Consider the following 27002-nt stretch of genomic DNA (forward strand, 5'->3'; position numbering starts at 1 on the left):
TTCAGTAGGGCATGGATGGAGATTGTTGGGGTTGTACTGTCCTACAGATCCAGATTTAAAAGAAAAAGCTCATGAATGTTGATAGTGAATCTGTTGCACAATGTGTAAACAAATGCTGCTCACAAATAATACTTTTTTTGTCACAAGGAGCAAATCAGTATCTTAGGATTCTTTCTGTTTGCTTCTCAGGCCAGTGTAATTTTTACCATTGAAATCCCTTTGTGATTGATTTGTCTTCAGCAACCAGACGTCTAACAAAAACAAACAAACAAACAAACAAAAAAAACACGCATACACAACCCAGTTATGATAAAACACACATTACTGGGAAAGTATGAACTTTAAAGTTATCACAATCTGCACTTAACTATTGGCAAAAGCTAAGAACAGTTTAATGTTGCATATTAAGGAATTCAGTGGTTATTAACACCATTTGTGGTTAATAATTCCTTGACAGATAACATATCCAAGTCCACCATCATAGCACAGATGTCTTCTGAACTCTGGTTGATGTCTTGAGTATCAGTACCTCGAACAGGTATAACCTAGTGATATCAGTATCTCATTAGAGAAGTGGCTGTCCCTGGAAACTTAAGACATCCATTCAGTTTCACATTTTATGCATGAACAGGTTGGTTGCCAGAAAGCTGTGGAATTCCATTGTCTTCAGCATATCTAAAATATCTCAAGGGTTCAGCTTGCAATCTTTAAATGGAATATATAAATAATGAATGCAGAAGTGAGATTTTTAACTTCAGGTCATTTTTTTCAAAATAAAGCAGCCATGTTGAGAGGTACCATATGATATACAGTGCTCCCTTGCTATAAGGCTGTTAACGCTCCTATTTTTACAGGAAATACAGTACAGGTGTTGTTCAAACTGTAAACAACTTCAGTCTAACTTAAGTTTGTCTCCTTTTTGATACAGTAGCTGAACTGAAAAGCTGTGCTGGCACTTTATAGCAGACATCTTAGTCAGTATGTTTTATAACTACATAAATATGTGGAATGCTACTCATGACATCTTCAAGATATGGTTGCTTCTATTAAGAAATAAAATCAATAATTAAGTTTGAAAATACCAATGTACTGCATACCAACAAAATCCATAACTTCACTGCTATTTCAGATCATTACCTATCAGATTTTGTTCTACCGGAGTAATACCAAAAACTGCACTACTGCAGCTGGTCAGTATAAACAAATATGATACAGCTGCATGAGCACCAAAATGTACATGACTAGCATTATAGAAAAATATTTGAAAATGTCTTTCTAATTGAATACGGATGAGCAAGTCAATAGTGAAAACAAATGTCTTTTTTTAACAAGGACCTATCTAGCACTGCAACACTGCCATGCATTTTCCAGTTTGTCTCACAAAAGTCAAACAAATCTTAATATGCTAGGAGCAGGGCTCAAAATTAACTTTCATCCACCAACCCTCAGGGCTAATGGATGCAAAAAATCCACTGCCCAACCCCCAACCAGCCCCCACAAACATTCTACTAGAACAGTATGTTTGATAGCTCATGAAAAAGTTTGTGCTGCAATGTACATTTTTAAAATAATTTAAAGAGAACATGGAAAAAAATGACATTAAGTGACCACTGAACAGGTCATGCAGAGTTAGAAAAGAAAAAAAAAAAAGCACAGAACTAAACCATGTTTCAGTGTGCAACTCATTTCTAAGCATGTACCTCCCCCTCGACTGTTGGCTGGAAATTTGCTGCTTGTCATTTCTGATTCAAGCTCTTCTTGAAAATGAATGACTTAACCTGTATACTGCCTCACGCTAAATTTATCTTTTGTTTTTTAAATAGATTACATTGTACTTTAAAAAAAAAAAAAAAAAATAAGCTGATTTTATTCTGACACATTTCATTAATATCTATAATCACAAACTTAAGTTGTATGCATTTTATTGCAGAAATAAACAAACTAAAAAAAATGCTTCCAGTTTTTTGTGTTGGTGGATGATAAACAGAATATTGTTCATGTTTTGAAAGTCTGGCTTTGGGAGCACACACACACAAAAAAAGCAAAACCATGCTACGGGATGACTGGAAAGTAAATGCTTTCAGGGCAATGCTTGAACTCAAAACTAAAAGTGAACAAGAGAAAAAGGAGTGCAGCTGCACCACCCCTCCCTTGCCACCTGGGGGTGAGGCCACACCCCCACTGCCTTAAGCACACAAACCAGATGCATCGCTGTGGATTATTAGTATGTAAAATGTACCCAACCCAGACCAAAATTTGTCAGGCAGCAATTTTGAACAAATGTAGCACAGGGGTGTCAAACTCGTTTCATTTGGCAAGAGCGATGAGATACCCTGGCGCAGGCCAGCTGACAGTTATAAAAATCAAAGACGAACCCAAAACCTTTGCATAAGCAACACAAATTGCCATGGTGCTGTGATTGCTAGCAATAGCCGATCATGTGGGTGTGACAGCATGTGCGTCAGCTGGTTCGATTAGACGACACCAGAACAAGGTTCTGTAGTGACAAGTGTCATTATGACTTTATCCGTGAAGAGAAAGGTGGAACAAGAGTGCTGTGTGTTTCAAAGAAATGGGGAATTTTGTACTTTTCTTTGAGGGCATGAATGGAAAGACAATGAGCTTTATATGCAAGCCATGTCTTGTGAAAAAATACAACATTAAGACATTATGAAGCAAACCATGGCAAGAAATATGATACATATACATGTTAAGATAAAATACTCTGATTTAGCAGTCATTGAAAAAGCAGCAATGATGTTTACTAATGCATGTGATGCTACTGTTAAGGCAAGCCATCTGATTGCTCACAAAATAGCTGTTTCTTCTAAACCATTTCCTGATGGAGTTTTTGAAGAAATGCTGCTGAAATAGTGTCTTGAAGCAGCAAGCTTTCTCCGTTATGAATATCAACAAATCAAAATGTTATTCTCAACTTAACTTGATACTCAAGATAGTGATGTGCTGGTTCAAGCAAAGGTTCCGAGTATCAAGAGCAGCAGTAGCAGTAAGTAATGTTCTGTCTATCTTTTTGCCCAAGTGCTAAATAAATTGATCAGGATCTATTTATATTTTGCAATTTATTTATTTTTTTGTGCTGGGACGAACATGAATTTTCATGTATTGGATATTCGTTCAAGATTTAGATATTTGTTCGGATATTCGTTTTAAAAACGTTAAAGCCATTATAGGTAGCATTGTATTAAATATTCCAGAATTAAGGACCTTACTTTACCCTTGTGAATTAACTACAAAACAAAGAAAGCTAAAAAGTTAAATCGTGTGTGTATTTCAAGTAAAAACACTTAAATAATCACTGCCCTTGTTGTGTCTTGGCAATACAAAGTGGTCAGACACTTTAAATAAATAACATTGTTTTGAATAACTTGAATAAACAGTTCAAATAAAACACACGTTAAAAAGACTGCTTTGTACAATATAAACAATATTTACTCACCTGTATCATAATATTGCAGTCAAGAAACGGACCCCTGATTGTAGCGGCGTTAAGAATCCAAGCCCCACCCCCAACAGCAGCGAGGGACAGTGAGCAGCGGCTCCAGCAGAGGAAACCTCGCTGCCGGCTTACGTGAGAATATAAAATCTCACACAGAAAAAATAATTTGACGGACACAGACATTTGTTTTTTGCATTTGAATACATGTGAAAAAACGTTAGTTGTTTTTTGTTTGTCCCAGCACTTTTTTTTTTTTTTTTTTTTAAACCTGTATTCTAGTGAGTAAAAACAAATGATATTCCGCGGGCCGGATGACACCGCTCCAGTGGCCGGATCTGGCCCGTGGACCGTATGTTTGACACCCCTGCTGTAGGGGGTATGCTAGCACCAGTCAAAAGAATAAAACAACAAAAAAAAAAAAAAAAAAAAAAAAAAAAAAAAAAAAAAAAAACACTCCAATAGTCCACAACACAGTTTCTGGTAATTTTATTTTTTTTATTTATTTAACATTATCAAAACATCACTGTTACCTGTCCCGTTCCTAGTGCTGTAATAAATCAATCACAGCAAAATGTTAAATATACCTCCAATACAAACTGCACATCATCTCAGCTTCTTAGACAGGTCACATTTCAAAATGGGGTTTGTCATTTTTACTAGCAGTTTTCTTGTTGTCACTTGCTTTTCCTACATCCAGTTTCTAACCAGAATTTTTCCACTGTTAAACTAGCTGGTTGTGTGTACTGCCTGTGTTACAATTGGTTGGTGAATGCATAGGTCTACAACCTCAAGTTTAAAAGTCCAGTCAAATTACTTTTACCTTTGAGACAAAAAAATATATATACACTTTGAAAAACTGATGTTTAAAGGCTTAAAGACTGAACTTATTTAAGCAGTAAATTAACAGTTTACACAAGTGACTGGATTTCCAAACAAAACTCTGTGCAAGTGAAATGGCTCCCATCCTTGAGAAAGAATGTTCAACTTCAAAAAGGGAACATCTACCTAATCCAGGCAGACAAGAAATGTGAACCTAATTAATTTTACTTCATTGGTGAGGAGTTAAATAACTAAACACTATAAAAAAAAAATCAGTTGTATCTGCAAGATTTCCAATGTTTACAATTGTTTTTGCATCTACAAATCAAAAGACAGCTTTACACACACTAATGGTCGACAAATTGTATATATTTAAAGTTAATAACAAAAAATACACGCGTGATATTTATTGCGTTTAATGTTAGTAACTGTAGAAGCATTAGTAATAATGTTTGTATGCAAGACAGTATTTATGAAGCATAGCCCCTATACGGCCAACTTAATATCATAGCAAAAGGATAATGTCTGAACCAGTATTTGTCGTATTTATGTCGTTGCACAAATACTTATAAATATATAGGCCCCACCACGGTTGTTGTATGAGCATCAAATTATCAAGCAATGTAAAGTCCCAATAAAATTATGTAACAATTTTCTGCTGGGAGGTTTGGTACAACAGCTGTTTAACCCCACTAACATCCTTACAAACTGGGAAAAGTGGTCTATTTGAAGTTGTTGGAGATCTGCAGCCTCACTGTAACATGACCTACTTTAAGGATAAAAGTGAATTACCAGCATGGGACCCAACAGGCTCCCGTCCTCCTGAACTGCGATACCTGAACAAAATAAAAAATTAATTCAAAACTGGTTTCCAAGTAAGTTCTCGGTGTACTCTGAAGGCTGACCCTAGAAGAAATTAAATAAAATGTAATCTGTGAATATATGATGAGTCGAGTAAAGTTATAACCTTAGACACTTTGTACATCTACCCAGTGGCTAAGGAGAACTAGACTTTTGCAGACATTTGTAGCACCTGTGTTGTCTTCTGTAAGTGTACAGATAATACACAATTTGCTCAATAGCAAAAACATGCCACAGTGTACCTGTATTCTCAGCTGGCACATTTACCTGGAGACCACACCAGATGCCAACTGCAGATCTGAATTCTCAGACTCCGGAGGTTGAGGTCTGCAGGTTGCAAGGATGAGAACGGCTCTGCAGACAGGCTGCTTCTGATTCACTAAGAGACAAGGAAAATCCATGAATAAAAGTATTTTAATTTAAATTTCACAGTGCATGAATGGGGAAAGCAATTCCAACATTGACTAAAAAGGTGTAGGATCACATTGAAAACAGCAATTTAAAATAAACAAATGTTTCCATTACCAAAATATTTAATTCATAGTGTAACAAACTGAAAGTACGTTATCAAAAGCAACACTTTAAAAATTACCCCCCCCCCCCCCCCATAACAATTGACCATTTATTTTGCAAACGGTGTAATCCTGTTAAACATCTTTACATTGACAAGTTTTATTTACAGTTCTGTTAGTAAATCGAAAGTTAGATTTGTTAAATATAAAATCAAAACATGCTTTTACCACTGCTTTACTGAAACATGCATACTTTTAATAGCATATAAACACCACACACATTACACAAATATAGCACACCTCAATGGTCGCAGTCTTAAAGTCAATCGCTGTGTTGTAAATTCAGCTGGAACTTCAACTGTTTTCGATCCATTAAACATTAAAAAATGTTTTCAAAGTCGCAGCGTATAATGTCACGAGTCTCTTCCAAATCGATGTTTGATTGACTGCAAATGCTTTGAGAAGAGACAGTCTCGTAGTAAAGCAGTTCCGGTCCCATGTATTGAAAAGCAAAGTCACTTGCAACAGGACTACAAGCGCTTTCAAATTCAGAATCCTGACATTTAACTGAATCGTTTACAAGATCCTGGTAAACAAGGTGCATAAGATACTGCGTAGTGTTTCTAGGCGCTTGCATACCCGGAATAGTCTGGCCGTTTTTGTTGCAATCAGCACCGTTGAAGATAAAAAGCCTTCGGTTTCCATGTCCGTGTTTCCCCGTCAGACGGAGGCCTTGTCGTCGGTATTTTCTTGATGCCTGGGTAGAGTTACGCTTCCACTTTAGTAAGCTTTTCTGACCACCGCCACTGAAACACTTCCTGGGCTTCCATTTTGTGAATCTCTTTTTCTGGTATGAGCAGGATTGGACTACTTTCGGTTCTATTTTAACCTCCATTGCGTCCATACACATAATTACCAAGAACAGTCCCTTGCACCTTCTTTTTGTGAGCTATACTTTCATGTTTGCCCGAACACGTAGAACATGCTAGCGGTTTAATTTAACAAACTAGAAGACAAATATAACATTTCAAAACCGCTTTCTGTACCGCTGTATTTCAACAATAAATACTGTAATAAACTGTATATACGCCAGTGAAGCGCTTCCAGCAACAATATACCGATTTTAGCAGCTGACAAGTCTCGTTGTCATGTACCGTACACACCCAATAAACAATGTAACTGTTTTAAAGCCAAATCTCTAGTTAATACAGATATTGTTTTTAAATATGTGCTATATAAACAAATCCAATATTAACTTGAATGTACGATTGCAGTAAAAGCACAGTACCTCTACACACCTGAACACTGCAGTCGCCAACACAAAATGAAGTCTAACGCTCCACAAACGGGATTATAGGACGTAATGCGCATGCCAGAACGAGGCCGTCACCGCGGTAACAACCAATCAGACACAAATCTTTATCTCCACTGTGTCGTTTCCCAATCTTTTACTTACCCCGGACGTACTTCTCTTGCTTTGTAGAAAAAAACGTGTAATGAACGTTTGAGATTGCTTTGTAATCCCATTGAGACAAAAATTGAGTTTAGTGTTTTGTACAACTAGTAGTAAACGTGGTTTGCCCACCTGTTTTAATGTTTTATTGAAACGCAATACAATTACTTCTGAGGTATACCTGTTTATTGAAAGCGATATTATTCATAGGCTTTTAAAAGCAATTGTTAATTTATTCACGTTCTTTTTTTTTTTTTTTTGGAATGAACAGACCAATCTGACATAATCGTGACATCGCCCACAGATTTCATTAAAAACGACAGTGTACGTGTTTACACAATGTTTTAAACATGTGTCGAAGGCCTTTCCGGAAAGCAGTCTTATAGAGAAATATATATCTATAGGAATAATTAATTATTTAAATTTTAATATAAACCGATTTTTACATACCATGGTACTGAGCTATTTAGTAGCAGGTTCTTTACAAGAATTAAGACCGTACTGTTTACTTTTTGATATGCAGCACCTTTTGGCAGATAAGATTCAAAGATGGCGTAACAAAATTAACTTGGCATGCACAATGAGTTTGCCTGCGCGCTAGATACAAACGAGACACTTCTTTCGAAGACACTGTCACGGAACAGTCATGCAAACCTTTGTTTTGTAGCAACCAGTTAACTAAAAGTAACACTGTCAATGCACTAAATAAATAAATAAATACATACATAAAAGTCAGCATTCAATTGTTTGATACAATCTTACATGTCACACACAAGCATACCTGCAACTCTGAGGTATTAGAGTTGAGGAAGAAAATCGAAATTGTTTTTAAAACATCAAGTTGGGAAGATTTTTAACCTCCATAGCTTTTTTTGTGGGTTGTTTTTACTAAATGTATTTATACATCAACTACAAACTTCCTCGGCGCATGGGGGGGGGGGGGGGGGGGGGTCTATTTATATGTTGAGAAATTTTATATAATAAAAAAAACTGTATGTATGTTGTAATCACCATTTTACTATAGGATGTAATATATTGTGGCAATTGTCTAGAAGATATGAAATTGGTAAGAAACACACCTGCAAGGACCCTTTGCTTCTTCTCTGTTCTTAACATAGCTTCTAATCACTTAATAGTTTGGATATAGGAATGTGTTTTAGTTTTAGTCACCCAAAACTCTTCAGTTTTACAAACCTGAATTAACTGCAGCGTACGTTTCTGAAATCTTGACACTGGTATATGTGATCCTTTTGTGTCACTCTAGCTTCTTGTTTTAAATCGCCTTTCCTGGTTTATCCTTTGTAAAAGTAATTCAACAGAGGTGTGAAAAAGCAGGGCTATTTGCAGTGAGCAGTACTGGTCACAGAAAGAAAAGCTTTGTGGCACCACATTCATGGCCCATTATCAACAAAACAAAGGACTGGATCGCAGTAACTACATGTATGCAAAGCTTTTCAACAATGACAAAGCGTAGTGTAGAGAAATTCTATATGTCTGTTGTGCACATATACAATTCATATGTATCCTGTTGATGGTCATTTCACAATTGTTGCATGACTTGGAACAGGGCCAGTTAAGTATCTCATTTAGTAACAGTCAAATATATTCCAGGTAAAACAATACTGTAAGATACAATGGACATTATTACCATTTTTGTTAGAGGTTGGTTGACATCAGAAATGGTAAGGTTTACAGTAGTATAATGTACTGTACCTTTGCATTGTAAGTAGCTACACTTTTTTACTGTTAGGAAGTTGCAAGATGGGCAGTTCCAGTTTTACCAGTTGGTCCATATAATTACAGGACCATTCACTTAACATAAAGGCATATCTGGTAGTGCAGAGTACATTATAGTTTTCAGCTTCAATAATCATATTTTATATAGTATAGTAAGCCTTAGACACAATTGAACAGTTTTACTCCCCCTTTTTTTAAGTAAGATTTAGTATCAGCAGCACTGGGTAAATTACATTTTCTATTCATCTATAGAGCCGTTCACAGCCACTGTGTAATCTCCCTCACTCTTCAGCCCTGACACGAGAGGGGTGGAATCAGTGGAAAGTTTTGTTAATCATATGCTAGAAAGGTGGTAAGGGATTGTATAATAGAACAGAGTATGTTCAAATCTATTACAAAACAAAGTTCTGAAATGGCATTGTGAGTTGTCCACACAGCTATTAATGTCAAAATCAAATTATGTAATGTATCAGTGATGAAGAGAGGGCTCTGATCTATTTTTTTTTTTTTTTAAATCAATATGAAGTATGATAAATATGAATTACAAAAGACAAAAGCGTATCTACTGGAGCAAGGTAGCAGTGGCTTTTGCATACTGGCAATTCTATATGGACGGCCCTTAGAGAGGAAATGGAGTCAGTCTGATAATGGTTTTGTATTTCACTGGACAATTGCTTTTTATTATGTAATGTAATTCAGTAACGGACCTGGAATTGGGTATTTGATAAACACTGTATGAAAGTTAGATTACTAATTAATTGATACTTATGCATGTTTTATTTTACCTGTTCAGTATATAATAAAAATCTGTATATTGTAAACTGCTGGTAAATAGATCATTCTTCTAAACAAGATGCTACATTTCAATGAGTTACACTGAAAAATAAAATCCAAAAAATACATAAACCAAAAAACAATTACTGGGATGTAATGTGAGATCATTATATTAGCACATTAACTCAAATCTAATATCATGTCTTTCTCTCTAACATTTGTATTAATTTAAGGTGCCATACAATAATGATCATGTCACTTCATGAGATGCACAGGGGAAAACATACAAGCCTAAAACACGACATTACATTCGGAGAAAATAAATAATACAATTTTCTTAGAGATGAATATATACTGTATTTTCCATGATTTTGCCTCAGAAGCTGCCAGTAATGACAACTATTGATTTGCTTATGGTATCACCCTGCAGTTGTGGTTCCTGATGGTTTAGTTCCAGCACTTTCTAGGAACTAAAGTGAAGCCCCTTTTTTTTAGCTTGTTGTTATTACCAAATACCGACACAAGATGTCCCCATATCCAAAGACACTGCCTCATTGTGAATAAATATACACTATAGAAAATAAATAAATAAATAAAACAGATTTCCCCACCATAGAATGTGTAAGAGCGGTATTTTGTATCAGTGGATCAAGTAAGAAGCATTGCAAAGTGGATTATATGCTTGATCAAATTATTAAAATTGTATCGTGCTCTAGTGTACAAGAATATAATCCAGGTGTGGCATGAGCTGAAAATGAAATTACTCAAGGGACACACTTAGACTGTGACACGTCTTACTGCAGGCAGCAGACAGTTTGACTTGTTTAATAGTTCATGGCTTAGGTTAAAAAAAAAAAAAAAACCTTGGTGTAACACGGTTTAAACATGAAACAAAAATCTGGTGGAATCTTGAACTTTACAGAACTTAAACCTGAGGTGTTTAAGCCCACAGGGTAGAAGGCCAAGCACCATTGTACTTCAAAATTCACTGCAAACATGTCCTTCCTTGGTAGGTGTTTGATGGATTTGAATACATGCATGTTAATCCAATGAAAATATTGTTTTTCCAAGGGCCATAGCATGTAGTTTATCTGCCTTGGAATTAATTATATACACATAATCAATATTAGTATATTGCTATATGACTCACATAATGAAAAAGTAAAGGCATTCCTGTATTGGAAGGGACTTTCATACAACAACTTTATTCAACCTGAAAACATTAATATAATAGCAATAGTTACAAAGCACAAAAGGTCATAGCTACCAAATCCCTTCAACCCACCCGTCGCCAACACCCATTAATTAGACAGTAGCTTGAAATGCCTACCAAGATCGCAGCTGCTGTATGTTTGCACCTATAAAATAAGCTTCTATAAAATAAAATAGAACTATAACTCCAGTTCATTAAGATTTAGATTTCTTTCTTCAGCTTGTTTATTATATAGCCTTTACAAAAGAAAATAAAAAATTTTTTTTTTTTTTTTACATAATTCTGCTTTTATTGCAAGTATATATTTTTATTTATTTATTGCGTAACCTTGTAAATGTGGGTCATTATGCTTCAACGTATGATATTTTGATATATTTCCCTTCAGAATATCCCATACACTGTGAATTAATTACATATTTTACTAAACATAAAACAAAATGTATTGCATTTCTATTTTTGCTGTACCCAAAGAGTATTCTCTTAAAAAGAAATATGGTCACTGTAAATAAAAACAAAACAAAACAGACAAACAAACAAAAAAAAAACCAGCCTCTCAGCTTTCAGGGAGCAGTCCTGCCAAATGCCTTAGTTCTGTCTTTGTGACCATAGGCTTAACCTTTGTTTGGCCGTTATGCTGTGAAATAGGGCCTTTGTATACATCTGATGTTTCTTTTTGTTTGTTTGTTTAACTTTAGTAAAGTCGGCCAATAGGCACACGGGGTAGGCATATATAGGCATGCGGTGTTTTGCTGAGGTTGATGGGATTGGCATCCAGTCGGACGTCCTCAAGAGCCTTGCGAATATAATTGATGTCTTTCAAGTTGCAGAATGTGTCTTCATGCAGCATCTGGATGTTGTTGTTCTGAAAAGATGGAAAAAAGGGTAAGCTGACAGACAGACAGACTGTTTAATAGTGCTAAATATATATATATATATTTATATATATTTTTTAAAATATATTTTGTATTTGTATTTTGCATGTTATATTGACTTGACAATTAGAGGGTGCATCAAGGGAGATAGCCTTCCAATCGATAAGGACCAAGACTGTAGGTTGTCTCTGAATTCTCTGTAAACTCTAGATATAGCTAATATGCAACAAGTGCTTCAGGGATGTACTCTTAAACAGTTTAATGCTAGTTGCGTGCAACGGACAATGACAATCTGTAAGCCCCTAATGTCATTAGACACACAATCTATACCTAAACTACATTACAAAATACATTTCATTAATATCTGAATTTTGAACGGCTATCCAAAACATGAAAACACCATGTTTGCCCCACCGCTAATTCTTCTCTTTTGACTTTTAACATCTTTAGATTTGAAATCAGCCCTCACATGCTGCATTGTGTAGTGGTAAAACGACAGTGTATGCAACCCTAGCGAGTGACAGAGTGGGAGATTTATTCATTTATTTTATTTATACTGCGTACTGTTGGTGTGCATACATATTTACATAACTTTTTCACCCCTTTTTATTTAGTTTATCCTTTACTCTTTCCCTCGTACCTTCTGTTGTAAAGCAGTTTTGTGTGATGTGCCCAGAACACACAACATTGTTCTTGTTCAGCTGAAAAGACTACCTAATATTGGCACATTTTAAAGCTGCTATTCAGTAAAACCTCATCATCAGTTCTTCCAATTGAATCTGCATCCTTCCAGTTGTCTTGGAGCTTCCAACAGCCATACACATGGCCATCATTTTGTGATTGACTGCATGAACGTCCTCAATAGATATGAAGCCTACCAAACTCGAGGTTTCTATGTATGTCTACAGCAAACATCTGCGATTCATGTAATATGCTCATTAATAAACAACAACTAATGGCAAGTGTAAAGTAACATTGTTTTTCTATATTCATAGTGCTTGAGTTTTATATGACTACTAGTGCACCCTGGCATAGATATCCAGAAGGATGCTGGGAAGGCAAGCCAGAGCCACGGACCCTGAACCACACTGAAAGCATTAAGAAGTAATCAAAGTACGATTTCAATGATTCTCATGTGGCTTCCCCTTTATGGTAGCATGCAGGGACAATTTCAAAACAGATGCTTATATAAGCTCTGTTTTTATTTTGTTTGTGTATCCAAGTAAAATTAAAACACATATCTATTCCAGCATATGCCAACTTATAATATTCACAGAAGAAACTTGAGAAGTGAGATCTATAGATGCATATTGTATAGAACTCCAATCTCTATAGAACAACACATGATTTTTTTTGAAATGCAAAAAACTAATTGTGTTTCCAGGTGATTGAACATGTAACATGTATGGTTCTTTAAGAACTCTGTGGTCATCATTGGCAAAAAGTACAACTCTGGGTGCTGCAAGTAGCCCATTTCCTGGCTAGCAGAAGCCAGACAACATTTTTTTTTGCTGGCTCTGAGGTACTTTCATTAAATACAGTGTGGATAGAGGCCTAACTGCAGCTCTAAGTTAGTTATACAAACATTATAACCGGGTAGTCCATTGGGCAAGTAAGCTTATTTTTCAGAAGTGTACTTGAATCAATATCTCTTATTCTTTGACAATAGCTGTGAAATCTGTAGTCCTTCATGTAACAGAACCTGTGTTTTTGCAACAACAGTTGTATAGAGTGTTTCATATGAAGAGTAGAGAAAGGTAAAGTACCTGGAGATGAAGAGAGCGCAGGGTGTGAGGCAGAGGCACAGGGACGTGGTCCAGGTTGTTGTCAGTGAGGTACAGGTACAGCAGGTTGTGCATTTCCTGGAAAACACATTACACTCACTCTATGGATAGGCACATGAAATGATAGCTTCTGACACTCCAACTAAAGGACAGTTTATCATAGCAAGCTGTGAGAAACACAGTAGAGGAAACAGAGTACCTCACAAGCAATAAGCAGTGACACACAATGGGAAAAACAGGCAGAGAAATTAACATTTGATAGGTTCAAATTTCTTACATTTAAAATATTTGAAATAATGTGAACAGTTATGTAGACATACTTAAACAAACATTTTATTGTATGAACATGGCCTGTTGGGCTGATATGTAGACAAGTATTACTATACCAACCTTACAAACAATGTAATAGGTTTTAGTTGTATACACTTATTTATAATTGTTTATTTTTTGGTAAAACTATAACAAAACTATGAATCCCATGGCAATACTCTTATAAAGGTTGACTGTGGTACTATGGTAAAACTATAGAACAGTAGTAAAGCTCATAGTAATCTGCAAAATTACTGTTCAAATTTACCACCGTAAAACTGATCAGTGGTAGTGATAAGAAATGACATAGAAGAAGTCCCAGCACTGGTTGGGGCACTCACCTTGAAGGCTTCGTGTTTGAGTCCATTGCTGCCTAGCTTGTTGTGGCTGGCATCGATCAGAGTCATAGCGTTGGGCAGCTCAGGCAGCTGACGCACCTTGTTCTCCCGCAATACCAACTCCTGCAGGGCAGGCAGAGTCCGGAAGGCATCCTCGTCAATCTCAGAAATCTCATTGCTTGTCACATCAATCCTCTTCAGCTTATCTGTAAAAAAAAAACAATGGAATATTTGTACTGATTTTTTTTTATTTGGTTGCAACTTGAACAGTACTGGAAGCAAACGAGAAACAATGACTGTTATACCTGAATCTTAAAATAACTATATGTGACAGGGTAGATGAAATCCCTGCTCTCAAAAGTTCACCTCTCTCCCAGCAGGGGGAACAGGAGGAACCTGTCCATCCAGCAGGCTTTGGCAACTATGTGTTTAATAATCCGTAGGAGTCGGCCTGCTTGGAGGCTGGTGGAGGGGAACAAGGTACACCTGGTTCCCAGCCAAGGCAATTCGGTAAGGGTGGAGCCAAGGTGTAGAAAAGGGGCAGCCTCTCCACCAATCAGGACAGTGCTCCTGGGACTGGGGAAACGACACTAGCACATGTTTGCAGTGCCGTGATAAACTCTGCAGAATGACAAGGTAACGAATGTTTCAGAAGACCAAGAGCAATACCCTCGCAGCTGCAGGGATAGTTCGTGCTAAAATCAAACATACAGTGTCCATTTTAGGACATCTTCAGACCTCACCCCTCCTAGAGTCAATCGTCACCCCTCCTCGAGTCAATCCTCAACCCTCCTTGAGTCAATTGTCACCCCTCCTCAAGTCAATCCTCACCACTCCTCGAGTCAGTTGTCAGACACCAGACCTCACCCCTCCTTGTGTCAATCGTCGCCCCTCCTCGAGTCAATCCTCAATCCTCCTCATGTCAAGACTCAACCCTCCTCCATTCAGTCATCAGGGATCAGGCATCAGTCCTTGAGGATTTTTTTTTTCCTCAGGGAGAGTGAGGGGTTGGACAGAGTAGTCTGAATCACCCAATCAAACAAGAGCAAAAAATTTTTCGGTGTTTCCATTGGATGGCACAGATGTCAGTGTAGCTGCTGATTGGTGCATGCGTTTTTACCTTTATTTAGCATTTTATATGTATACTGTAAGCATTTTAAAAAATACTTTAAAAGTTACAATGTGCAATTTCATTATTTGAATTTGTTTGGATTTAAATTGTAAGGTAAATCTTCACAGCATACAGCATCAGACATAACTGTTATTTTTTGGTTGTTTTTTATTAAACAGTTTTGATGTATTTTTTATTTAATTATATTAAAAATAATGATTGATTGATAACCCTTTCATTAATAATTTTTGACTTAATAAAGTGTGTGTTTGTGTAGGAACTTTCTTTTTTATATTATGAAGTCTTAAAAAAAAAAAAAAAAAAAAAAAAACGTGTTTTGCACATCAAAATGTAACAGAAGACAATCTAAATTACATATATAAACCAGATCTATTACATTATTGAACAGTTCCAAGGCTTTTGCCCCAGCACATAAAATCAAGTCATCAAAACAATTTCCCCTTACTTTGATAGGATGAAGTATGGGTGTTTAATATCATAGCAAGTATATCAATATCATATTAACTAATGTCTCCTGCTTCTTGTTTATATTCACACTGGATACAATGCTCCACTGTGATACTGATACGGCATGCTGGGCACAATGCTCGTCTGTACTACAATGATACGGCATGCTTTTTAATTCTGTAAGGTCAAAACAATATTATATAATCACACTTTCTGCAATTACACTTGCATGATATTTTCATTTTACTCTAAAATAAAATCTATTTTCAAATCACATGCCCCTTAAGGTGGGATTTACTTAAATGAAGGGACATTTTCAACACTACTGAAAAAGGGGAAGTGGTTTGGATTGAACTATTTGTATAATATTATACAGTATTGGTGGACTGGGGGGAAAAGATAATACAGTTGCAATTAAATTAACAGATTTATTTTTTAAATCTTGACAAAAAAATAACAACAGATTTTGGGAATATTAGGGACATTTATATAGGCTCAAGGATTTTAAATGTAATGTAACATAATAATAACAACTGACATTGTACCAGTTTACCTGACGTTTCTCTTCAGTGCTTGCTGAGGGTATTTTTTTTTTTTAACATTGCTTCAATGATAATATTGCTAATGCTAATAAGAGGTAGGACAATGGGTCATAACAACTTGGTTAGCACTCCTCATCAAGGATGGAATTAGTTTCATATCATTTAGTTATAAATCTTAAAGTTATTTGTGTGTAAATTGGTATACATACTCATCTGTGCAAAATCAGACTTATTGATTTTCTTGATCTTGTTGTAGCGAGCGTAGAAATGAGTGGTCTCTTTGGGAAGAGGAGGCACCGTGTCCAGATTCACATCGTCACAGTAAACTGAGCCACCAAGGCAGGTGCACAGCAGGCAGGTGGGCAAGCCTGAGAGGAGCGAAACAGACACATCATTCATGAATAAACCAGGTGAAAACTACATTTAAGATGGATTAAATAAAATAAAAAAAAAAACATGTGAAACTGATTGCAATGTGTTTTCCATTGTTACTGCTGCCATTTTTGTAATTTAATTTCAAAATGCAAATACTGTATATTCCTTTAACATGAATAAATAATATGCACCAAATAATACTTTAAAAAAAAGCATCCTTTGTGTTATGTATTTGAATTGGTTATGTGTCTTGCTGTTTACCGCCACATGAGGGCAGTATGATGTGATGTTCAAGTTGCGCATGCACACTAAATAAAGAAAAAACAGATTTTACATCCAGCTCCTGAGTAAGTGTGTTGTACTATTACTAAGGATATAAGTAGTTAAAGTGTAGTACATAACACTTTGCTCTGGTAATATTGCACATTTTAGCATGCTGTTCTGTGCTTTTACTACTTTCCACAATTTGACAACAATTTTACCAAGACATACCATGCTTTACCATTCACCATGCGGTACCTGTACTTTGCTATGATTTGATGTGCTTTTCATACTCTTTGCCAGGTAAACTTTTAGAGGGATTAAAAAATTGTCAAATTGTCTTTGCATTGGGTAAATAGACTGAAATGAGCTGGCTGTACTAACCTGCCTGTGTGTCTGGGCCCAAGAGCCCTGAACCCCCTGAGCTCTGGACTTGGTTCAGGGGTTTAAGAGTGAGCTCCTCTTCCTCCTCATCCCCAGAAGGGACTGGCTGTGGATGGCTGTCTACAATGGGCGGCAGGGTGCCAATCTCAATCTGTCGTGAGAGATATGACTTTTCTCAGTGTGTAAACTTTAGCTCTGTGGATTGAGACTCTGGCATGTCACTACCCACAGTGGCCACATGAGATCAGTAGTAAACCTCTGAAACCATATGTTTCACCCAGAACTCCTGGCAGACTTTTTCAATTTTCTTTTTTTCTCTCCACACTAGTTTGCTTGGGGAATCACTTTTGTAAATATATTTATTGGTTTATTTACCTTAAATGTCCTCCCTTTTAAATTACTCACCAGGACAGACCCTGCTTAATTTCATTTCCAAGTGTGCCCCAGAGGGCAGAGCACACCAGAGACACCAGGTCAGTTAACGTAGGTTACAGTGAACAGGTACAACATGTTAACTACAACATTATAGTTAAATGCAGATCATTTACAAAAACACTACAAAAAAACAAATAAATAAATAATAAAATTAAAAAAAAAAAAAAAAAAAAAAAAAAAAAAAAAAAACATTCTAGGTTGGTTAATATATTTTAAAACAAAGTTAATGCTTACATTATTTAGGTTTCAACAATTTCAATAATATATAAAACCAATATGTTCCGATCCCAGAGAATCAGGACTTAGTAAATTAAGACTTTAATACATTGATGATTTCCTAATGGTCCTAGCTAGTAGTTTGTGATTTCTAGTTGTAATTTCCAAAATGACCACCTGGGGTCCCTATAAACCCACAGCAACCATGTAATTAATGCATGCAAGGCCTCTATTGAAGCAGCTTCAAAACCACTGAAGCTGCCTCCCAAAGTACTGTTCTTAATGTGTATGGTCCTTGTGGCACCAAGACACTCATGGTAACCACAGGCACCTTCACTCTCAACTACATTAAAACACATGATACAAACTGTGTTAATAAAATACTAGGATTACAAATGGGTATAGCCTTCACATAACATATACATGTATAATAAAGTAAATGTTAGTTAATCTAAAAAGCTGAATAAACTATAAAATAGTTTACAATCTTACAATAATCTGACACTGAAATTGAGTTTGTACATATTAAATATAGTTTGCATTAGTTACAGTCATGTTAAAGCGAAAAGTTTTCAGTGCTATCAGTAACTCACATTAGGCACATTGGAAATGGCAGTTACATAGGGATAGAACAGGTATTGTGACATGACTGGTTCCACAGACCACAATTAGCCCTAATGTTCATTAGGTAAAATAGTTTGAGATTAGTGCAAATCTGGGCCTATGAAACCAACCGTTAAATGTTAGCATAATCCAGTTGAAACAAAGACACATTATTTCAAACTGGATTTAGAAACAGCTATTGCACTTGTGTTTACAGATTTTGTGGTTAAGGTGTGTGGGGTGAATACATGAGTATCTCCTGCAAATTGTTTCATTATTATTATTATTTTTTGCAAATTAGTGTTGCAGCAGTAGCGTTGGTTGTTTAAATATTGTATTTATAATTGTTTTTTACTATTCCATTTCCTCTTTTTCAACATTCATTTTAATAGCACATACATTACTATTTCACTGGTGAATTATTTGTTGACTCTGCTCCCCCATTGCACACCTGTCTAAATCAGCAGTAGTGGAGAGGAGGATTAAGGGAAGGAACCAGTCACTACACGTTACATAGATTAACACAATTTAGTTACAACAAAAGAACCTTTAAACAACCATTCAATTAACTAAAACAAAATACTACATCACATGTAGTGTGTCTTCTATTGTGTAAATCAGGAGATGTTGTCCATAACTGGTTGGATGATTTCTTAAAGGTGATTTTTAATAATGTGTAATTCTTAAATGACAGCTTCATCATCTATGGAATTAGTGATAATAATACTGTTTAAAAAATAGGAACTGTTCCTCACCAAAAACCAAGCCAAACTTGTTAACATTCAATAAATATTCATTAAGCACTGTATTTTATATATTCATACTGGCAAAATATGAACTTGTGTTTTTAATTTACAAACAACAAAAAAAAAAAAAAGCAATGAATGCAGAAAACAAAGAACACATTGAATCCAGATGTACTGCTGTTTTATGGATGTACAGAACAGTGTTGCTAATTACTTAAAAGTTTGTTTTAAATAATTACATAATCAAAATGCAGAGGAAATAGACACAGAAGCAAAACAAGGAAATGTTACAAAACAAGAGGAGGCCATCAATCCCTGTCCATTTTTAAGTAAATGATTCATCCCAGAGCTTTGTCTTGTCAGGATCGCAATGACTCAGCAGCCACAACATGGCTTAATAACCCATTCATCACAGTCCAAAGCACCTTTGACCATTGTTCCATACTCCAGTTTCTCTGTTCCTGTGCATATTTTAGCCTTTTAGTCTTGTTCCCCTTTCTTAACAGAGGTATTCTTACTCCAACACATCCTTTAAGTCCTGATTTCAAGAGTGATCTTTGTAGTGTTGATTTGATGGACATCAACACCTGTGCCTTCTGCCAGTTCTGTTGTCAATTCAATGATTGTCTTCTTTCTATTCCTTAAGAATATTATCTTCAAGTATTGCGCACCCTTGTCAGACAGCTTTTTGGGTCTTCCAGTCCTGGGTTAGTCAATTGCAGATGATGTTTCTTTGTACTTGTTGATTATGCTTCAGATACCACACCTTCAAAATCAAGTGATACGAGCTATTTCGCTCAATGTTTGTCCTTAATTTTGCAAGTCAAGGTTGATATAATAGTGGAGGCTTTGAATAAACTGTTGATGCTCATAATGCATCAGAGTAAAGAAATGCAAAAGTCTAAGACTTTTGCACAGCAATATATATATATATATATATATATATATATATAATATATATATATATATATATATTACACACACACTGTAACATTTTATTTATTTCTTTTTTTTATTTGGCAGAGGCCTTTATTCAAGGCAACTTACAGTATTACAGGGCAATACAGGGTTACAATGCATGATTCATATTTAAACAGAGTATAATTTACAGTAATTGCAATAATACAGTACTAAAAGAATGCCATATGAAATAGGTTGCAACAATTTATAATGACATACTGATGCAGTAATATATTAGCTTTGGATCCAGTAACATGGTGCTTAGGTCAGGCAAGTCCAGTGCATAGTAGGATGGGAAAATCAAGAACAGTCTAAACAGCTGGACCAGTGAGAGACAGTGAGAGACAGAGCAGTCCTAAAGTTCTCCATTAACTGGTTCCACCACAGAAGGTTAAGGAATAGGAGCAGGCACGGGAGGATGGAAGGTGGAGGGAAGACATGACCAGTTGGCCTGTAGAGGAGGAGCGGAGAGGGTGCAAGGGGGTGTAGGGAGACATGAGGTATTGGAGGTAGCGTGGGGGTAGTGTGGTGAAGAGAGCGACAGACAACAAAGGTCTTTAATTGGATGCAAGCAGAGATAGGTAACCAGTGGAGGGTGCGAACCAGAGGGGTAGCATGAGAGTACTGTGGGTGGAAGGAAACAAGACGAGCAGCTGAATTTTTAATGAGTGGAAGGGGACGTGTAGGTGAGGCAGGGAAACTAGCAAGTAGATTTACAGTAGTCCAGTCTGGAGAGTAGACGAGGTTGGAACAGTTGGGTGGAATAAATAGTGAAGAAAGGACGGATTCAGTAGAGTGCATGTTTGGGAAGAGATGTGTTGACAGAAGGAGAGGGAGGGGTCAAGAATAACACCTAGGTTTTTAGCAGAAGGAGATGGAGAGAGTTTGAGAGTTGATGGAGGTAAAGCCATCGTCATTTGAAACAACAACAGGGGTGACAACACCTGAGTGAATATAAAATGGTGTTTGTGTGCCCCTACCATCAACTACTACTGCAAGAAGCCATTTTAAAGAACTTCCTGGTACAATAAAGTGCATCTGAGAATTAGTTTAGGGATTTGGCAATCTTTACCAATTTGGTGATCATAGTTTTGCAATTGAAAAATCTGTAAGCAACTTCACATATTCTTAACAACCAATCATAAAAGGCCACAGAAATAAGCAATTTATTTTTCCTTGATCCATCGCATACTGTATATATCCCAATCTCCTCCACATAATTGCTTAAATTAGTTCAGAAGCAACCAAACATGAGCAATGTTATCGTATATGGGTCACAATTACAGTAGATTAAAAATAATCATTCTTCCTGCAGCAGATCAAAAGGTAGGACATTCAGCAAAACAGGAGCATACTGTAGTTAGCAGAAAGAAGTTATTATTATTATTTTCAATTTTTTTACCCAATAACCAATTTATTTAAACCCTATTTTTTAATCGTTTCATGACTAAATGACTGATTTATACTATGATCAAAATATTACAAATCACTGAGAAATCTGACGGTCTAATCTTTCTAATGCATGGTCAACGGATTGGATTTGAAGTGCTTGTGAAACTATTTTGATTTCTGATTTTGTTGCAATACAGCTGAATGTCACAGCTTCCTTCCTGTAGAAAACCCCAAGGTGGTTGGTCCAGTAAAGGTAAAGGAAGGTTGATGTCTTTTGAGTCATAGTGCTCTCCACTCTATTTGCTAACAAACTAGCACAACTCAGCCAGAACTGACCTATAATTCAAACCAGAGTATCAGAGAGCAACTGCAGAAACCAAACTTCAATATCATAAATCCATAATAACTAAAACATAACCAGCTGTCTGTGTTTTTTTTCCAAGGGTGTATTACTATTTTTGTTTTTTCTTTAAATTAAATATACACGGAATGTATCAAAAATATAACCCTAAAACTGACAAGTTATTTTTTAGTATGGTATAGATTATGATCTGTGTTCCACACAGGATCTGCACTGGCAGGGCAACGTGTGTCTAATCAATTTCATCACCAGTGTGAGACCTTTAAATGAAAAAGAAAACCTTATCGAATGAGAAACATAGGTGTTCTGGATTCTCCAGCTGGTGTAAATAAAAATGTCAAAACAAACATGATTATGTTTAAAAATACATTTGCAACAGTACTATAGTATGAGGCAGGCCACTACAATATTTTGTGAATGTTACAAAAGTTGTAGGGTGTTCTCCAATGCAAGAAAAGAAAAACTGCACCAGATCTGAGCTATATAAAGAGTGTACACTGGAATGATTTAAGAAAATGCAGGAGAACATGTCAAGATTGATGCATATGACATGACTGATGTTCACTTCCTTTATGCAATAACGACTACATATGTATGTGTTATTTATATAGATATTTTTCAAATCTCATGGTCAGCCAAACTCAACTTTTTTTATTCTCATCCACATCACACAATTATTGAATTCAAACTCTCTGCAGGTTTTTAATAAATTACAGTATAGATTAATATGTTACAACATCATTTAAAAAAAACGTCACTTCAAACATCAAAACACATTATACTTGTCAGAACAACTCAGGTGGATCTAGCAAGCTGCATTTTGAGGGAAACTTCACAGACACAAATGATTAACTAAAAACTAGCATAACAAAACACAAATCATTTTCATAACATTGACAACAAAATGTAATCACCTGTATAACTAAGAGAATCTTACCTGAGGTTCATCAATGGTAAGTCCATCATCATAATCATAGATGTTTTGGTTTTCCAAATTGAGGTTTTCTAAATCCACGTCATAGTTTGAAGCATCATATGTGTCGTAGCCTGGGCCCTGTCTTCCCTGCCTTGATGGAGCTGCTACAACTGCCTCCATGATAAAAAGTCCCAATACTATATTTGCAAAAGTCTTCATGATCCAATCTTTCAAAAGAGAGTGCATCAGATCATTAAGTCAGTTGTTAAGAGTTCTGTTTTATAGCTATCTATCAAAGTGTTGGTGAACTACAAGTAGCACCAATTTGTATTAGTTCATGACATAATGATACAATTGGAATGTTAAAATTTCAAATGTTACAGCTTGGTATTACTGTTTTAGTATTCTACTAATGTTGCATAACACTGTAGCTACCCTGGTGTTCCCATTGAAGATCATTTTGTCAGGGTACACTTGTAAATTCAGAAAAAGGAAGTGACTATAACTTCTAGAAAGAAATATCAATTAATTTGAGAAAAAGCTGGTACTTTTCATTTTTGCATCTGGATTTTTCTATAATGGAAAGCTCTTAAAGAATACTGTAAGTAGCTTTGAATTGCATTTCACTTTCCCTTTATCTATTTATGATATTTGCAGTCATAGTTTTGTTGCCCAGTGTTTTGAGCATGTTTAAAATTCCCTGCTCCCAATTGATTATTTCGTCAATTTTATTTAAACCAAATAACTGTTATTTATAAAACTTTTTTGTTTTGGTTTACAATTCTGTGTGAAAAACAATGGCATCACTAAAGGTCATAAGTCAAACTAAAGGGACACTAATGAGTGCCATGGTCTCTGACCGAAAAAAGTAATTGCAAGGCAAAAAAAACTTAATACAAATTTGAGAAGGCGCTGAACTTTTCAAAACTCCCATGTCATACAAAATATTTGAACGAGGTTACTTTAAAATGAAAACTGATGCAAACATCATAAAATGGTAAGGGAAAATACACAAATGTTAAAATGTCATTTTAAGTTACCTACCCTTAAAGATCGACAGTATTCCTGCTATGTGGAGAGACACTTTCAGTACCAACTAGTTACCTAGTTGAGGGTGAATCCAAAATTCTATATGGTATGTCAGTGTTACTACCTTAATCCTTTACAGAATGTGTTGATATCACGTATAGAAAATATAGCTGCAAAAGAAACCAGCAACAACTCAAGACAGCTAACCAAACTTCAGGGTGCTACAGCGGTAATACAGGCAAATTAGTGGAAAAGATTCTTGCAAGGGTGGTCGGGAGGGAGAGTTAGAAACATTAAATGGGAAGGAAACTCTTTTAGGGGCTAAAGCAACTCCAGATTTGTCCAAGTATCGTACAGTAATTACATTGTACATGTTGAAGACATGTTATAAGCAGCACTTAAAGTCCTGTGTGCTCTGAAATAGTAACTTCAATTTCTTTGTGTTTTTTCTTTTTTTTTTACCATAATTTGAGCCTCAAGGCTAACAGGAGAACACAGAGTAGTTTAGCCAAGAGGACACTACAGCATCTGAAGTGTACATAAATCATGCAGATAGAACCTACTGTAGGCAAACTAAAAAAACCTAGGTCTGAAAGAATACATAGAGTCTGCAATAAGCAAATACCCCAGGTCTGAATGAACGCTTTTATGTGAGCAGGTCTAGGCAAGCACATATGAAATTCCATTGGGGTTTGAGGACAGGATGGCAGTCTAACTCCAAATGCCTGTTTCTACAAATAAACCTTTTGCAAAATGGGGAAAAATAAATCCTAGCCGGACTCCTATCACACATAACTCTTTGATTACATCTCAGTAGGGCTGTAAAGAGTTAGTGTTAAATAATTTGGTTATCGGCTATTTTGCTAAAATAATAAAACAATCATCTGAACAATGGATTAAAATTGACGTATGAGTCAAAACAAAAACTCACAAATCTGCAGGAGATATATTTCATTTAATAGCTTTCATATTAATTGTTAGCTTTATATGCTGTTTTTAATTAAAATTAGGATGGTTGAGGACTTTTCTTATTTTTATTGTTTTTTGCAATGCTCTGCCTATTGTATTTCTACAGTTTAACATTTGGTGAAAATGTGTGTCTATTGTGCCAACGAAGCATGCATTTTAATGTATCCTGCTTTATTGTATCAAATTACACATTGCCTGCAGAATTCATTGTACAGGGGCTGTCTGCAGAAAAGTTGCTCAGTAGTCCTCTCGTTCTTCTATTTTGCTTGGCTGAGTTCATGATATTCCTCCCTTTGAATGATTTAACAGTTGCTTTTGGAATAGTTTCTTATAATGATAGCTTTCCTTCATAAAGATTTATTTTCACATTTCTGTTATCCTTAATACATTTTCAACATGATATATTTTTTACATACATGTATATGGAGAGTAGAGATTATGAGATAATACTTGTGTATATCTGCCATTTAAAATATCACACAATGACAATTGCCATCAGTTAGGTACTGCTTTACATATCTGATATTTTTCTTAATGACCAATTACTATGCAAAATGCATAAAATGAAATAAAAATTGTGTAATTTCCCATGTCAAATAAGCAGCCCAAAGTTTTAAATAATAAATACAATTAAAATAAACCACCGACTGCTTCAGGAATTTAGCTGTAAAATGAGCTTGCAGTTCCAATAGCTAACAGCTGTTCTGCAGAGTCACACTGAAATCATTTGTATCTGCAATTTGTCTGGAGAATAGTCAATTTAAATAGTCAGCCAAAATAAATGAATTACACACTACACAATTTAAAAAGTTCACCTTATAAAAATGACAGCAGCCAAAAAATCACAGGGTTTGCCATTTCTTAAATTCTGTCTCTTAGTAAGTCTCAACACAACTGGCTCAGAGACCATAACAAGACCTTAAATGTTTCAGTATGAACATTAAAGAAAAAAAAAGGACTTACTTATTTGAAACTTAAAAACAGATAAAACAACTTATTTAATAAGTAATTTATCACCATAGATGTTAATTAGTTGCCATGTCTAGAGAATTCTATATTTTTGTTACATTTATAAAATGTTAGATAACCGATTTAAAAAAATCCCCAAATACTTACCTCTGGCTTTTGCTTTCTGAAATGGTCCAGGCAAATGGGTTTGCTGAACTCAGGGTATCTGACCCTGGCCAATGGCAATGGTACTCAGTGGCTGTGGGAGGGTGGTATCCTACCAGACCTGATATTGCCCTACCTTGTGGAAGCATGGACTGACATGGCAGAGGAGAGAATAGTGCTTTTGGTGACTGACCACCTTAGAAATGCTTATCCTGTAATTCAACACAATCCAGCAGAATAAAATACCTTTTTATAAATACACCTTTCTTTTGGTACCGGTAATTTGAACATTCTTAAGTTCAAGTGAGAAACACAGGACAGGGGTTGGGGGATGAATTATGAATATATTGCCCTTTCATTATAAATGTTAAGGGCTAACAGAACAATAGAGTCTTTGTATGAAACTTTTGTCAGAATGCTAGAAAAAGGAAATCTTGAAATAGTCAAGCCTTCTCACAGCTAGAGGCTAACCGAGTTAAAAAAAAATAAAAATCGGCTTAGTGGCTCCAACTGGGGATGAATTGGCAGTCAACCTTTAGTGTGTCAGCTCCATCTTTATTCATATTTCCGGGTGAATTTGACAGCCATTCTAGACAGAAGTAGCATGTATACGAGTACCCCAGAGAAACCTGGTCACCTTCATACCCTTTAGGGCAAAATGTGTGAAGAAATACCTGACTGCATTTAACCCCTGAAAATCCATTGGCCTTATTTTATGGTGTAGTGTATTTTTGTGTTTAGATAATGTAGAAACTGTAGAGATGTAGCAGCAACTTTGACTGGCAGACATTCTTTGAATAACTTATGCATGACGTACTGGGAACTTACATGCATATATATATATATATATATATATATATATATATATATATATATATATATATATATATATATATATATATAGCTAGGTGCATAATTTAAAGCCACAAGGGGCATCATCTTCACACATAGAGATCCAGATTATGACTATAGCTTAGCATAAGCAAATCAAG

At 35.7% G+C, this 27002-nt stretch overlaps 1 protein-coding gene and 1 long non-coding RNA gene across 3 annotated transcripts; both read right to left on the minus strand.

Annotated features, from left to right (window-relative positions):
* Window positions 1–3931: 3931 nt before the first annotated feature.
* On the minus strand, window positions 3932–6959 carry LOC121319610. Of its 2 annotated transcripts, XR_005950727.1 has the most exons (3): window positions 5950–6959; window positions 5380–5516; window positions 3932–5112 (listed from the first exon to the last, which is right to left on the minus strand). It is a non-coding gene; the product is annotated as an uncharacterized LOC121319610 (long non-coding RNA). The 2 variants fall into 2 exon arrangements; XR_005950726.1 differs by having other exon boundaries at window positions 3932–5516.
* Window positions 6960–10802: 3843 nt separating this feature from the next.
* Window positions 10803–26148, minus strand: LOC121319611 (epiphycan-like). Its single transcript, XM_041257210.1, has 7 exons — window positions 26014–26148; window positions 22921–23126; window positions 17271–17421; window positions 16460–16618; window positions 14133–14335; window positions 13465–13560; window positions 10803–11688 (listed from the first exon to the last, which is right to left on the minus strand). Exons 2-7 carry the CDS (start codon window positions 23116–23118, stop codon window positions 11518–11520), a joined length of 978 nt encoding a protein of 325 aa, XP_041113144.1. The 5' UTR covers window positions 23119–23126; window positions 26014–26148; the 3' UTR covers window positions 10803–11517.
* Window positions 26149–27002: the final 854 nt, after the last annotated feature.

The sequence above is a fragment of the Polyodon spathula genome, chromosome 8 (assembly GCF_017654505.1).
Source record: "Polyodon spathula isolate WHYD16114869_AA chromosome 8, ASM1765450v1, whole genome shotgun sequence".
Classification (NCBI taxonomy): domain Eukaryota; kingdom Metazoa; phylum Chordata; class Actinopteri; order Acipenseriformes; family Polyodontidae; genus Polyodon; species Polyodon spathula.